Below are 17,180 nucleotides of genomic sequence, written 5' to 3' on the forward strand. Positions count from 1 at the left end.
GAAGAAGGGGACAAGGAAGAGGACATGCCCAGTGTTTCTGGAATAGACTCTGGTTCCACCATGACCCAGTCCACACAGGATTTCTCAGAATTGTTTTGTGATTTTTGCTGCCAAAAAAGTGTTTGTGTCCACCAGCAGACATTTGTTTGTTATGTTACACAGTGTGTTACATTACACATACAGTAACTGCATAGCACTACCTTCCAGCAACAATAAAGAGACAAAAACAAACTCAGTTAAGCAAGATATAGCTGCCTCTGGTAATTATTTTCTATTTCTTCCTGCCCTTCTGCTGGTCTTTCCTATTGTGACAATGACACACTAACATACAGTAGGCCATCTGGCATTATGCATGACCTTCACACCAAGTCACATCAAGCTACTTAGATGCAAACGCAATGCAGTTTCCCAGCTGGACATTAATACTGGACACTGAATGCCAGCTTAGGGGGCAGTGGTGGCTTGGCGTTTAAGGCTCTGGGTTACTGATCGGATGGTTGGGGGTTCAAGCCCCAGCACTGCCAAGCTGCCTCTGTTGGGCCCTTGAGCAAGGCCCTTAACCCTCTCTGCTCCAGGGGCGCTGTATCATGGCTGATCCTGCACTCTGACCCCAACCTCCTAACATGCTGGGATATGCGAAGAAAAGAATTTCACTGTGCATATGTATAGGTGACCAATAAAGACTCATTATCATTTACCTGCTACTTGTGCTACCTTAGAAAGTATTAATATCAACAACAACAACAACAACATCATTTCACCTGAACCAGAAGAAAATATTCAGGCTGGGTCCCGGATGTGAAAGCCCCATTATATATTCTCATCTTCCTCCAGAGAGGGCTCTTTCTCTTTATCTCCCTTCACTCGGAGTTCTTGGGTTTGCAGTGTGTGCTTGGCGTTTTCTTCGCTGCTCAGAGCTGATGGCAGATGCATTACAGCAGAGAAAGATTCTAACCTGCACTCTGCTTAGTCTTCATTACAACAGCAGACATTACAAGGGGAAAGCACTGCTGTTAAACTCTTAACAATCTACTGACATTCTGTCTGTAGGGCACACAAAACGTTCACACAAGGTTGAATTATTCATATTTGTCAGCGAGGAATCAAAAAGACCTGTCTTGTATTAGCTGTACAATCAAACTTGGTTCACCTTCAGTGGCTGGGTGTGTGACAGCGTGAGGTATTATTCACTACGGAAAATGGAAGCAGAGTATGAGCAAAATGATTGTACAAAGCCACTAAAGACTGTTTGGGTTCAGGATAAAGGCCTATTTCTTTCCCTCAGTGTGCAATCCTCTCTTACCCACACTGATGCAATCTACCAGTGTCTAGACATTTTGTTGCTTAATTATTCTGTTGGTTTGGGCGTTTCTGGAACACTTCTAAAATAAAATAAAATGGTTTAAATGTTTTTTTTAAACGCATTTCTTGTATATTGACCTAACTACCGAGTATTGTCTTAAGTGTTTTAAAGGAAATGAGATGTCCTTTAAAACTGTAGTAAACACAGTCTGATCAAGAGCTGTTGCCTTACAGCGGCCGTTTTACTGTTCTCATTGCCCGAGTTCCAACACCATCCCTGCGTCCCAACTGGTATACTATCCGTACTAAACGGTATCTGAGATGAGAATTAATGTGTCCCAAATGGTACTATGTTGAAATGAGTATCCCGAAGGTAGATTTTCAAAGCGTGGATCTGTGGACACTTTTTCAGTTAGTATTTCCCACAACACCTTGCGCTAAGGGGGGAGGAGTTTTGTGACGCTTCGCTTCGCCGAATTCAAGCATGCATTTTTGAGAGGTGTAAATGAAATGGAAATAAAAATCAAAGGAAAGTATAAATTCAACAATAAAGTATCAATTATATAGGGGATAATGGAAGAAGAAAGGCTCTGAGATGCAACGAGGCGTTTGTTTATTGTTTAGGGTTCTCTTCCGTTACACGTGTTAGTACATCCCAAGTCCCAACATGTACATACTTTTAATACACAGTCAAAGGTTAGATACATTTAGGACACAGTGTACGTATACCAACTGGGCCATGGGGCATGTGTGGCACTGGTCACTGGATGCCCTGACGTAAACGCTGGTGAGGGGAGGTGAACCAGAGAAAATGTATTTTTTTAAATGTACAGTATGTTATATATTTGCTGGTAGGCCCTATATAGAGCTGAATGTCCAAGTGAGCTAAACAGAGCTAATTGCACAAGTCTGAAAACTGAAAACGCTTTTATAAAGCACGTTTTGTTTGTGCCCTAGATCAAACAAGGCTGATTTGCTTCTTTTACGTCTTTGTTTTCCATCTGCTTGTGTTTGAATGCAAAGTGATGGAGAGCTAAATAGAAGTTAAAAGTTAAAAGCTCACTGAAGCATTAGAACTGGCGCCACTTTAATAAATGCTCTTTTCAAACTTGACAGGTGGAAAGCTGCTTCTCGCACACTACATTTATTTAGCTGTCCTCTCTGGTTTCTCACTTACAGTGTATCGGGAGACCCCCGACCCCTACCTGGCCCTGGTGAAAATAATTTTGTGCAATTGCAATTTTGCCAATTCAAGTAGTTTTCTGCAAAAAAAAAAAAACAACACGTTGAATCGCAAATGTTTGGCCGCAACGATCACATAAAAAACACCGCAAAATCCCGTATGGACTGACTTGCATGTAATGTGAGCATATCCGCTAGGGGAGTATTGTTACATGTACTGAAACTGACAGGAAACAGAAAATATAAAAGAGCAGTCTTGGAGCCAAAACGAAGTAAGGACTTCATGTTTTACTGTAGGAATAACAAGGAGAAAATGACTCGGACATAACTTGCAGGAGAAAAGAAAAGGAAGAAATGACCAGCTGTTTGTTTTCAGTGTAAGCTGGTGATCTACACTGACCACAAGTAGAGAGACCATGATCAACGCAAAGTCGATGCGAAGACTGTGTAGTTAAACGCCACTCAACGTTTTTTGTCAGTGTGTGCATATTGGAAGTAAAGTGATGGGGCAACTAGCAGTTGAATCAAAGAACAGTGGCACAGTTCGTTTTTTCCTCTCACTTTGTAAAGTTATTTGTTTTTTTTTTCTCCATATATTCACATCTAAATCACAGTTCGTGAGCCAATCTGTGATATTTGTTGAGTATGGGCTTCAAGTGTTCGATTCGATAGTAAAATAACAGGGCCAGTGGTTGTTTTTTGCCGTTCTATCTGGAAGCTTTTAAGACCATCAAATACAGTAGGAGGCAGAATCGCAAAGAGAAGGCAAAAAATGCTTTAAGCTCATTCTGACACTCATACACAGTAAAGCATGGCATGGATGCATTTTATGCACACAAACATCTGATTTGTGGTCAAATGGGTGTTTTTGCATACAATCTGTAGCTAGTGTGCGCAGATTGCATTGGCCTGGTCCTACTGGTGACTGGCACATGGTAACTGGCAGTGAATTGGCAGGCAGGAACACCCACTAGTGACCAGCATAGAACATTTTGTGTGATGCAGGGTAAAAAAAAAAACAAAACAAAATCAGCTCAGGATAAGAGAGCGAGAGAATGTGACAGACATGGAGAGAAAGCGAGAGCGTGAGAGAGAGATGGGGAACTGATGGATGATTTGGCTTTTTGACAGACCCCAGGGTCACCCCTATCCACTACACCTCCATCTCTCTTGTACGCTCATTCACAACATGATGTATGGCTTTCTTTGATCTTTCTTGTAAGGAAGTTAAATTGCACTGAACAGGTCAATACTGTTTAACGCTCAGCTGTCTATCACTCAGTGCTACTGTAATTCGACAGGATTCACGCTTTAGCTACACACAGTGTTTAGCTATACACTTTTAAATCCACCTTAAACTGGCATGCATAATACAGCGAAGTACAAAGAGCCTGTGAAAAACTGAGTTGTAATAAAAACACATCGTGAAAGTGAACCACCATTTGTCACGGTCAAATGATGCTGTGCACGTCTTATAGTATAAAAAACGCGCAGATTGGGTCACTGAAGGCAGCAGTGAACTTCCGGCTCGGTGAACTTGTGTGAACTTGCAGATATGATCTGGCTCACAGCTTAGATCAGTTCACTAAAAGGCCAAAAGAGAAGTAATTAGCTCAGCGGAAACATCAAAGCAAAACCTTTAACGCTGCAAGCGCGCTTCATTAGTTACGAGACACCATCGGAGCGGTGATGTGGCCATGGCAATGCAAGACAACTGTTGTCAATGGAAACAGGAAGCACTTTGCCAGTGGCTGTCGCCTCCCATATTGCTTGAGCTATCCAAATGAGATTAAAAGATGCTATATAATATGCTGTGTAATCCAGCATTTTAACTGATGCATGGAAATGAAAAGGGAGGTTTAGTGGGTGGGTGGGTGGGTGGGGGGGGAGGGATGGGGGGTGTAATTAAAGACAGTAATGAGAGCTATGTATGAGCTCTGATCTCCAAGGCCAGACTTTCACCTTGAATTAATTTATACTCTCTTCATCTGCATTCTGTATGCAGTGCAGTTTAATCTCATTTATCCTGAGCAGCACATCACAACTGTCATGGTAACAAAGTAGGTGCATTGTGGCTGGTAAAGAAAAACATGCACATGTATTTAGCAATCCTAATCATTTTGCACAGAATCATGATTGCAGATAAAGACAACAAAATTATTATCATTATTATTATTATTATTATTAGTATAGTTTGTGACAAGTATCCTCAAGTTAGGGCAGATGTTTTGTCAGGCTTTCTGATGCTACTTTATATGTAACTTAAGACCTATTGTGCAGTGATATCACATACCTACGGTGGCCGAGAAGTGCAAAACAAATCGCAAATCCGAAATCAAAACGTCAGAAAACACAATGACAAGTCGGACAAAACGGAAAAGATAGGTGTATTGTGTGAACAGATTACGTACCGCTGATTGGACAGCAGTAGTATAGCCAGGGTCCTTACCAGTGCCCAGACTCGTGTACACGATATACTGATTCACGACGTAAGGAGCAAGGGAGCTGATCGAGTCATAGCCTACCTCTTCGTCTCTCCATTTAAAAAACTCCGCGCTTTTCCTCGACATTGCCGCATCAATTCAAAGAGACGGAAAGTAAATAAACGCCCGACTGAAATGACGCAGAGCAAAACTGCTTATGTTTTTACGCATGCGCAATATAGGTATGTTACTATCTATTATTTATATATTATTTATATAGATATTATACTATAATGTTTACCATTCAGATCTTTCAATGTGGACGAGCAATTTTTTCTCGTTTTCATTTATTTATCCGGATTAATGTGGACATAGCCCCATAGACTCTCAGTACATTTACATGGACAACAATAATCCGATATTAACCTGATTAAGACAATACTCTGATTAAGAAACTAGCATGTAAACAGCGATTACTGATGACCTTAATCCGACTAAAGTCATACTCGAAGTAAACACAAATCGATTTAAAACGTGTGGAGTATTACTGTTTCAGTCGCATTATCGACGTGCATTATAGACACGTACACACCTTAATCACACTATTAACGTCGTGTGGGAGTTTTCACCGCATTTTGCGACAGGACACGTACACACATGGCATTGCTCAACTGTTTGACAGCAAACAAGAGAGCACGGCTACATCCGAAACCGCGTACTTACCTACTATATAGTAGGCGAGATACATGTATTTCAGCTACTATATAGAAGGTAAGTACATGGTTTGGGACGCAGCCCACAGCTTCAAGCAGTCGTCTATTTGCACGTACAGCATGACAAATAATTAACTGCACTTGAAGCTTTCATAAAATGAAAAATAAAAACACCCAAAACTGTATACAGTACCATAATGAAGATGAACTGTATGTTCATATGTGAAATTCTGCAGATAACGTCGGACGGCGTGGCGTGGGGACGTAATGACGTGTGCCGTTAATCGATCTATGTTCTAGAACATGTAAAACCTGAACATGAGAGGAATATTCTAAAAGCGACTCATGTAAACACCTTAATCACAATATTGTCTTATTCAGAATAAGGTCAATAATTAGACTACTGCTGTCCATGTAAACGTTGTCATTTTCTGTAAATTTTAATTTCCCCATACTGACCTGTCTCTCTGCGTACAATCTCAATATCAACAGCAGGTAACTAACATTAGCCTCAGGTTCCACACAACACTGCCTCGTGTGTGTGCCTCCGTATTATCTAGTGTGTGTGATGTCAAATGCTTTCAAAAACTGGTTCCATTATATAAAAACAAACTGGAATAAAACTATTAATAACAGCCTAGTTCAGAATGTAAATTGAAATGTATGCCATTTTAATATTCACTGAGGCTTTTAATTCATGAAATGTCATTTCAAATATTTAAGGACCCTCTCAGGATCAGGAGGTGGCTTAACTATTCATTTACACTACTATCCAATCACGATAACCAAGAACACGTCAATGGGGCCCTAGGACTGGAACGCTGAATGCTGTTTCAGCTCCGAAGCGTTCTTGTTTCAGTTCTAATTCACATTCAGTGTTATGTCTGCGAATGAAGTGTTATGGAGTGACTAAGCATATCTGCATTCGGGGAACCGACTGAGTAAATGCCTGCGAGTGTATCAGAGGCCATGAGTGCCCAAAACACACATTTTATTCAAAGCTTGGCATTCAGCAGCCCTTTACAGCTTTTAAAAGAATGTAATAACAGGCACACAGGATCTGTGAGCTCAGCATATACATGTGTGTGTGCATCCATAAAACCGATCTCACCGTCTCTCTGTCCTCACACACACTAAATAATTCAGCAGGACACGCACCGCACAGTGCACACAGAGTCCCTATGACAACCACCCTCCCACATGTTTGGCCACACTGTACTTTTGGGCAAATGTCAAGAAATGCCATGGCCCTTGTAGTGGCTTTAACAATTGGCTCACGTTACACAGCTTCAAAGGGTGAAATCTGAATTTCAGTTCAGAAGCTTTCCTCCTTACAACTCCACTGAAACGTTACGGTCGACTGAGCACGCACGGTAAAAATCAGGCACATTTGTCTGTCAAAAGTTTTTTTTTTTTTTAAACACCACATGCAAAGTGTGGCATGCAGCTGCATGTGAACTGTAGTGCAGGGTGACATTTCCCTGAGCTTTCAATGTCATGCCATGAAAACTACTTGTCATGAGTGCTGAGAGTGCCTCATGTCCCCATGTGCTTCTGTTTATCGCCACTGGACTTTCCAACAGCATTCAAGTTTGAATGGTAGCAAACAATATTTCACAGTGTCTCTCAGCAGCTGTCCACTGAGGTAACAGCTAACACAAAGAGAGAGAGAGAGAGAGAGAGAGAGAGAGAGAGAGAGAGAGAGAGAGAGAGAGAGAGAGAGAGATGCATGGATCTGTGAAACTGTACAAAGAAAAACAGAGGCAGGAGAGAGAGAGAGAGAGAGAGAGAGAGATGCATGGAGCTGTGAAACTGTGCAAAGAAAAACAGAGGCAAGAGAGAGAGAGAGAGAGAGAGATGGTTAAGAGAGATTAAAAGTGGTTAAGAGAGGCAGAACTCTATAGAACCTAAGACAAAAAAGAATCTTCCATTGGCTAGGACTGCACGCAAAGATCTTCACCAATCCAAATGAAATATTCCATACAGCAGATTCCTAATTCATACGCTATGTATCCTAACGTACCATTTATACGGATGTTGCATCTAATCTGATCCAAAGTTATGCACGTGCGTGGAGTGAGATGTGTCAGCGTTACCATAACAACAAGAAGTGCATAAGTCTGGTCAGCATGTTTGGCTTTTTAATCATGCTGCTTGTGTCGTAATGAGTTTTAAACGGTTTCTGTCTCAGCAAAACGTCATCCAAGTGTGATTATTGAACAGGCAGCGAGGAGATGTGTTTATGACCACAGTAAAGTTGCTCAGCATTTCCAATTTGCTGGAATGTTCTGGGTGTTAAAAAACAAACAAACAAAAAAAGAATGGTATAACGCCATCCAAACTCACAGTTAGTTTAAATCGTTTCCATTCTGTAACATTTTTCTGGACCACTGTAAGTGGTAAGGAAAGATATAGATCATGAAAACACTGTAAACACTGTAAACAGACTCAAAGCTTTACATGGATTATTAAAACCAGATAGGAATTTAATTCACATTGACCTCAATCAGTTTACTTTATTCTGATTAAGATGTATACATTCTGATTGAGCTATCAGTTTGATTATTAAGAGATTATTAGGCTGCTTGTAAACATATCTAGTATGCTTTTTATTTTATCCTTCCACTGGGTTTAGCTATTTTGGGGCTGTGTGATAGGTAAACACACTGACATATCATATCCACCCCAGGGGCTCACAGAAATCTGTTCTCCCAGTAAAGCCAAGCTGACGTCAGAAAGACCATGTGTGAGCGCAACATGCTGCACTGAGCACAGAACACAACTCCCTGTCTTTCTTTCCACTCTCTCTCTCCTCGCTCTTTCTCTCTATAAAGTGATGACACACATTGTAGAAACAGAATGTACACACCCCTTGCAAAGTGGCGAAATGCCAAGTTCAATCTATGTTTATTGCTTAACAACCAAAAACCCCTCTTTAGGCATAAAAGGTGCAGGGTTTGATTTCATCACAGAAAGCTATTAAACTGGAACACCCAGGCTGTCGAGGCGCCGCTCTGAACAGTTCCAGAAACCCACTGTGATATGATTGACAAGGCTTCTCAGTAGTAGGTCCGCGTAAACGACACACAAAAGAGAACAGCCCTGGGCTGCCTGTTCTGGACCCACTCTTGAAGCAGCCATAAACACTGAGACACTAGTTCCTGACACATCATATGAAACAGACAGAAGGGTCACAGAGCAAAACAAATAAATCTCTCTGTTCATTCACGATCCTTTAAAGGAGAGTTAGATTTTGCCCTCTGTGACTGAGCTGGTGCCACGTCAGCATCTGGTGTCGCACTATTGGCTTTCAGTAATTCAGAGATATCGTGAGCAGCCGGATCTGTCAAACAGCATCAAAAAGTGCACTGTGTCAGGTTTTTGTCCTCATACGAGAGAGAGAGAGCGAGAGAGAGAGAAAGAAAGAAAGAAAGAAAGAAAGAAATGAGGAAGGAAAGAAGGAAATGAGGAAGGAAAAAAAGAAGGAAGGACAGAAGGAAGGAAAGACAGAAATGAGGAAGGAAAGGAAGAAGGAAGGACAGAAGGAAGGAAAGAAGGAAATAATGAAGGAAAGAAAGAAGGAAATAATGAAGGAAATAAGGAAATAAGGAAGAAAAGAAATAAGGAAATAAGGAAGGAAGGAAAGAAGGAAATAAGGAAGGAAAGAAATAAGGAAATAAGGAAGGAAGGAAAGAAGGAAGGAAGGAAAGAAAGAAGGAAGGAAATAAGGAAGGAAGGAAAGAAGGAAAGAAGGACGGAAAGGAGGAAGGAAAGGAAGAAAGAAGGACATAAGGAAGGAAACAAAGAAGGAAGGAAATAAGGAAGGAAAGAAGGAAAGAAAGAAAGAAAATCAACTACATCATGCTTCAGTCGCTCCAGGATTTTGTGGTCGCAGTAAGTAATGCAAAATCAAGCAACATCCACAATATTCGGAGGAGCTTGAAAGTGTTCCAAATTACTGCAGATGTGGGCCAAGACGCGTCATGTGACATCATCATCATAATGCGCATTCAGCCAAAGCCCTCTTAGATTCACGTGTCGAACGAGTACGGCTAAAAGGTCTCATTTACAAACAAATATCACTGCGCAAGACTGTGCAAAACACTTTCGTGCAACTGCGATTTTTGTTTTCTGCAACAAAAAGCACAAAACCCCGCAGGAAAATCAAGCAATTTTTGCCACAGCAATCACAAAAAACTATGGACTGATGCTTATTCTAGATGCGTATGTATTCATGAGAATTATACAGATACAGTTTGATGCTTGGTTTTATTGTAGTAGGTAGACCTAGATGAGGTTGTGTCAAGTGGCCTTTATTGTGAAACGTTCCTCCAGGACCATGGTGCTACATAAAACAACACACTAACCACATGAGACGACACGAAACTAAATAAAATCTACACATTTCTACATAAAGTGCACGTGCAAACGCGTGCTAACACCACAGAACAGTACAAGAATACTAAAACAGGACAACCGGCACAGTAAGTGACAGTGCAGCGCAGACCTGTATACAGTTCTAGTGTGGAAGTGTCTGATATAACAGGGAGTGTAAAAAGAGTAACAATATCATTTAAAAATGCTGTGAATGTAAACATAGCACGTTATGACATAATATTCAGCAGATTAGCTTATACCAAATATGGACATAGCAGTTATTGCAGTAGCAGCCAGGTAAAGTGTATAAAAGTGACAAGAAATTAAACGCGATATTTTTATAAATACAGTAGCAGCAAAAATGCAATACAGTCAATACAGAAATGTGCAAATATTGCAATGGAAATGGGATGGTGTTCAGTTCAGAGTGTGTGTGTATGTGTGTGTGTGTGTGCTTTTCAGTCCAGCGACTGAGTATTGAGGAGTCTAATGGCTTATACTGTCTGGCCATGAGGGCTCGAATGCTCCGGTACCTTGTGTCGGATGGCAGGAGGGTAAAGAGTTTGTGTGAGGGGTGTGCGTGTGCTTTTAATGCCTATGATGGAGGGAATAGAGACCCCAATGATCTTCTAATCCGCTGCAGGGTCTTTCGATACGGATCAATTTCCGAACCAGGAAGTGATGCAGCTGCTCAGAATGCTCTCTATAGTTCCTCTGTAGAACGTGGTGAGGATGAGGGGTGGATGAGGAGATGGGCTTTTTTCAGCCTTCACAAAAAGTAGAGACGCTGCTGAGCTTTCGTTGTTATGGAGCTGGTGTTGAAGGACCAGGTGAGGTTCTCATCAGGTGAACACCAAGGAATTTGGTTCTCTTGACGATCTCCACAGAGGTGCCGTCGATGTTCAGTGGAGACTGTTCGCTCTGTGCTCTCCTGAAGTCAACAACCCAGTCAGGTAGTCTCCCAGTGTTCAGGCCCAGCAGGCTCAGCTTTCCAGCTCGGTGTGTGTGTGTGTGTGTGTGTGTGTGTGTGTGTGTGTGTGTATGAAAACCTGGTGACTCACACCAGGTAGGTGCACCTGATGCTCAGCAGAGAATAAGTACACATTGACTCATTCATGCAAAACCACTGCTTCAGCCACAGAAAAATGTAGAAAGGCAAGTTGTTGTTTTTTTTTTCCAAATCTGATAAAGTGTGAAGGAAGGAAGTTGCCTACAGTGAAAGTAAAACACTTTATCCCAGCTACTGCATCTTCCAAGTTCTTTGATTGTTTTATCGTGGCATCAAAAAAATGAAAGATAACAAACATTAAGGCAGGAAGGCACTTACTTACTTTCTCTCTCTCTCTCTCTCTCTCTCGCTCTCTCTCTCTCTCACACACACACAAATGTGGATAACTCATCCTCAACAAAGTGACAAAATTTTATGTCAGATTCTGTCAGAAGACAGTGATGATATGTAGCTCATTCAGTCCTGTTGAACAAGACAAACAGCATTATCTCTTATTCAGTATAATATTTCCATGAAATTTGCAGCAAACACAATGTACCCCCCCCCCCCCCCCCACAATTCTGTTATTTTCATAAGTTCAGTCAACCATGTTGTGAAGAAATGACTTCACCGTACTGTGGTCATATTTAGCATTTTCTTTTGACAAAGCCGCCTGCAGGAAGTCCCGCTGAGATAACTAGAATAAAGATTTCGCATGCATGGACTCCTCTTAATACTATGGACCTTTATATTATCAAATCATTTTTTAAATTTTTTTATGTGCATTCTTGCAGAACACTCCTTTTCTTTTTGCCACACTTGTTAATATCCATCACATGCAATTAATAATGACACACAAAAAAAATAAAATAATACAAATCACAGAGCTCTACTGGGAATGAGGGCCATTTGAAGAATTTAAAAAAAGAAAGAAATGAAATGCTTCGGTGCCATCGTGGCAGAACCAGATTAGAGTGAAGAAGTAGCTTTTTAGTTGTGAGGAAGAAGAACAAAGGTGTGAATGTGCACAGAAAAGACGTATCCTCCTTGAAGACAAAGAGACATGGAGAATGAGAGGGAGCACAGAAAACACGGGGGTCACGTTGTTTCCATTGAGCTGATGTATGAATCATCGTATGGTTTTTGGACCAAACCTTATGAGCAATACGAGTGAAACCCTTCCTACAGCTCAGACAAGTCACACAGACTCATCCCGTATCTCTAAAGACTAAAGATGGGGAGTGTGTTTATAAAACACAGCAACAAAGTTCAGCCAGAACCACATCAAAGCACAACACAACTGAATGCACACCACTTTATACTTTAAAACCCTTTTACATTTTTAACCGCCACATGAGTGTAGACTGTCTCGATCGCTCTCTGCAGACTGAATACTGATTCATGAACGTTAGCAGGTATTCACTGCTTCGTCTGGGCTGATCAATTGAAAACGGGTTAGAAACCACAGAAGCGGAGATTGCCCTTCTACACACATCTCTAGTTCTGCAAAGTCTGTTTCATCACTGCACTGAAAAGTTCAAACAAACCACTGGAAGAAAAAAAAAAGAAGTGCTCCAAGTCTTGCCTTAAAATAGTTTGCCCTCAACCCTTTATTTTGGTGGGAGATCATCCCACTCAGTTCCTAAAATATATATCTTTCACTGTGAATGCCTGCATGCACTACTGATTTCCAAAGCAATTTCCAAAACCGACTGGACTGTAAAGAGACTCGGGATCAGGAAGATTAAGTTGAGGTTTCATTTGTAATTGCGACGTAGACAGACAGCGTTTCCTTACACTTCATTTCTGCCTCAGATGCTGAAACACACAGGTTACACTTATTATTTTCTGCTTATAACATTTCAGACATCTCGGCTCTTAAACACGGGACAGGATCAGAAGATTAATAGCAGGATTACAAACGTACAACATAACATTTCTGCTCTGCCCCTCTCAGACGAACAGGTCGTGTAAATGAAACCAAAGCCTGGAGCCCGTTGTTTCTGAATTAAACAAGGTTCGAAGGGATCGTGATACACCCGCTCGGTTACCCTCGAACGTTTTGCAAAGGGTAGATAGATGCCTCTTCTCTGGTTACTAGCCTGAGATGACTGAATGGACATCTAGTTGTATCAAGTTAATCTCAAAGTAATCTCAATCTGAGCTGCTTTAACTGACAGCATCATACCCAGGAAAATGAACTGTCAGGAAATGTCAATACATACTTTGCCCCCCCTCCCCCTCCCCTCTACTAGCCTTTGGAACAGGATAATGCATGGATTTTCTTGGACTTTTGATGAAAAGGACAGCCCATAGGTACTTAATGTGATCTTTATTATGTAGTGATGCTTAATAGTCAGCTGATAAGGTGCACAAAGTATCGTGTGTGTGTGTGTGTGTGGATACAGCATATGGTGTAGCGTTAGACAACAGGCTACTGTGTTGTCAAACCGCTAATCTCTGATATTGGATATCACACACCTCCTTCCTGACAGCTTGTGTATTCAGCTTTAATCAGTGAACTCGGACTTTGAGCACTAGAGCTGTTCAGAACCGTTATGCGAGCTGTTTATTATCGAATACATGCGCATGCTTAAACAAAAACAAGGCTAATACACTGTATCTGGAATAGGCTAACGAGATATCAATTCAAGTTGCCTTCAGTTTCGAGAAGTCTCCCAAATATGTCTGAACAAAATAATAGTCGTATTATTAGTAGTAATGATGTAAGAGAAATAAAATATTAATGAGCGCACAGGGTTTGGAGTGTAGCGTCAGTTCCTTACCTCCACACTGAAGGGCTGCTCCTCTCCGTAAACAGCACATACAATCCACAGCACGAACTGCAAACCCAGCGGCCCCGGATAAACGCTAGTCAAACGTCTTCTAGCATGAAATGCTAACAAAAACATAATGTACACAGGTTTGGGCTGTTTTTTGTTGTTTTTATTAGCAGTCAATAAACATAACCGGAAGGAATAAATCCCCGTGTTTCAGTCGGTCGGAAACATCGGTGAGGAGGATGTGTGGCTCTGTGGCGAGGCGGAGGAGAAATCCGGAGGAACGCCGTTAACCTCTTTCAGTCCCTGTGCTGTGCTGTGCTGTGTGTGTGTGTGTGTGTGTCAACTGGCCGCTCGCCTCCAGCACGCCCGATATGATGATGATGTTGTGTGCTGAGGAGCATCGAGGACACAAGCTTTACTGCGAGTTCTCAACCGTTTTCGCCTGCACTTCTGCGCATGCGCAATACGCGCACCCCCCCCCCCATTCACACACACTCACACACACTCACACACACTCTCTCTCTCTCTCTCTCTCACACACACACACACACACACACGCGCACATTCTGGAGAGGCGTGTAACAACGGTTCTGCTACCAAACACCTCAGAGCAAACATCAAGTATCATAACGGAGGCTCCCTCCCTACTGATGCTCAACAACAACAACAACAACAACAATAATAATAATAATAATAATAATAATAATAATAATAATAGGGTGCATGGTGGCTTAGTGGTTGCGGGTTCGATTCCCGCCTCGGCCCCGTGTGTGTGTGCGGAGTTTGCATGTTCTCCCCATGCTGCATGGGGTTTCCTCCGGGTACTCCGGTTTCCTCCCCCAGTCCAAAGACATGCATGGTATGCTGATTGGCATGTCCAAAGTGTCCATAGTGTATGAATGGGTGTGTGAATGTGTATGTGAGTGTGCCCTGTGATGGATTGGCACCTTGTCCAGGGTGTACACCGCCTTGTGCCCCATGCTCCCTGGGATAGGCTCCAGGTTCCCTGCGACCCTGAAGGATAAGCGGTATCGAAGATGGATGGATTGATGGAAGGATAATAATAATAATAATAATAATAATAATAATAAATATTCCTGTTTTAACCTTCATAAATTATTTTCCTCTTTTCTCTGCCTTTTGAGCTTTTTTATATTCACAGTGTCACTAAAGCACAACTTTATGCACTGACTAGAACCATTACTACAACTCCTACAATGTCATCTGGAAATAATACACACACGCATCTCATATACTGTATAGCTGTGAATCTAAAGACTCCCAGTGTCCATAAAACACAGGAACAAAGATTATCCAGAACCGCATCAAAGCAGTAAAGGCACACCACTATAATCCTGTAACACTTTCAATGTTTAACCGTGTAGCGTTATAAAATTGACATCATTTCTTTATTATTATTATTATTATTATTATTATTATTATTATTATTATTATTATTATTATTGCGAAAGTATCGCTTTCTGATGTTGTCTGGCATGTTGCCTTGTTATGAAGGCTAATGCTCAGGAGGCAGAGGCGCACCAAAAAACATTCTGTCCACTAGAGGGAAGTGAATACCAAAATCACCCAGTGTGCTGAACATCACAACTTTTCTCTGTTGCTAAATTACTACACTACAAAATATAAACAATACTAAACAAAAAATAGAATTTTCCTAAAGATACACAGTGGATAGTATCTATATTTATGCCCAATACAGAATATCATGAGAAATACAAACTTAAAAGCTTATGTTATCAAAATTTCAGCGTTAATCTTAAATTTGAACCACTAATCCTAAACACAGACAGAAGGAGATCTCACGGCTGCTGATGAAAAATGGAATCAGGTTAAATGAAGAAGATCAGGAAAAATGAACTTGCACTTCCCCAGCAGGGTAGACACCAACACCATTAATCCTGTCGATAGGATTTCAATTTGCACATGATCCAGAGGGATCAACTGTACACACTAAATGAGCATACTCTATCTGAATCTTCATAGCATTCATCATAACCATTATGGACCTCAGAGAGGCACTCAAACCATTAATAGCCATCTTGACCCATCTAGCCAGCATCTAATACCTAATATCTAATACCTGCTGATTCACCAAGCACCCTAATAAAACTGGTTAGTTGTAGCAGTCACAGAGAGATTTTTTTTTTAAATAAAGAAACCATATAAATAAATAATAAATAATAAACTCTGGTGATTTTAATATGGTGCACAATATTAGCAAAATATTTAAAATCTGGCTTGCAAGCATTTAAAATAATGTCTGAAAAGAGACGGTTCAATTTTCATTCTGGTTTTCTTTTCAAGGAGTGTTATAATCCTTCAGGAAACATGGTTCTAACTATATCCACAAACTGTCAGTGATATTCACTTTTTTGATCTCGCGCCTGTGAAAAATGAGTCATTTATACAACTGGGACAAATGAGCTTTAATGTAAAATGTGAACAATTTATCCTTGGAAATGATTTTTTTTTCAGTACAGATCATTTTTTTCTAAAAGCCCTAAGCACATGCCCCCCGTTTTAGGGGTGGGGGATGCATGGCAGGTGCTATGGTCTGAGTCCTGGCAGTCCTGTTGCAGCCATGTGTAGATAATGGCATCTTAAACTAGAGTACTCACACTCATTTCAGCAGCCATCTGTGCCACCATGGGCACTTTTCCCTCCCTTGTTTCCTCCTCCCTCTCTTCCCCCTCTAACAATTTCCTTCTAAGTAGTGTAATCCAGAGTGGAGACTTGATGCCTTGAGGCTCTTTCCAGTGCCCCCAAACCTTCCTCTCAGAATATTCCTTCTAATACTATAAGTGTTAGAAGGAATATCTGTTCCCCTTTCATACACAGCCCCAGTGAAAGTACAGCTCTGAATACTACTTTTAGCTTTCCTAACAGACCAGCTGTAACATTCAGAGAAAGCTGTGAGTAAGCAGGTTAAAACTTGGTGCCATTACTCTTACTCTTTCTCTTAAAACTGTTTAAAAAAATGTTTATCTTTCCCTCTTCACACCATAATCACTGACGCAGATCCTGAGATGAAATGACCCATACAAATTTAGGCAAGAAAGAACAGACAGGAATGCAATAGGCCGACTATACTACACCAGCATGTAATTTTGATAGAGCCTGAAGCCAAGTTGCCAGTGTTGAAAGCTGAGAGTCCATGGGTCAAACTGAGTTCATATGACTTTTCAGGAAACCAGGACTACTGCTCCAGTTAGCCTGAACTAATCCAGGACTTGCAGTTAAAGGAAATGAGTGTTAGTGCCGTTCTCTCCGTTTTGTAGATGACCTACTGAAGCCTGTAATAAATATATAGTACATAGCACAGTAGAAGTGGTTCTGCTTTCATATCTTCCTATATAAATTATCAATATATTATGCTAGCTATTGTTTATGT

General features: G+C 41.1%; 1 protein-coding gene across 1 annotated transcript in view; it reads right to left on the reverse strand.

Annotated features, from left to right (window-relative positions):
- LOC128611638 (matrix metalloproteinase-16-like) overlaps window positions 1–14,196 on the reverse strand; it is a 62,114-nt gene extending 47,918 nt beyond the window's left edge. The window contains exon 1 of the mRNA XM_053631317.1: window positions 13,772–14,196. Coding sequence (XP_053487292.1) covers window positions 13,772–13,897 — 126 coding nt within the window. The 5' untranslated portion in view covers window positions 13,898–14,196. The remainder of the gene's footprint in view (window positions 1–13,771) is intronic.
- Between the last annotated feature and the right edge of the window lie 2,984 nt (window positions 14,197–17,180).

This window comes from Ictalurus furcatus, chromosome 1 (genome assembly GCF_023375685.1).
Source record: "Ictalurus furcatus strain D&B chromosome 1, Billie_1.0, whole genome shotgun sequence".
NCBI classification, from domain to species: Eukaryota; Metazoa; Chordata; class Actinopteri; order Siluriformes; family Ictaluridae; genus Ictalurus; species Ictalurus furcatus.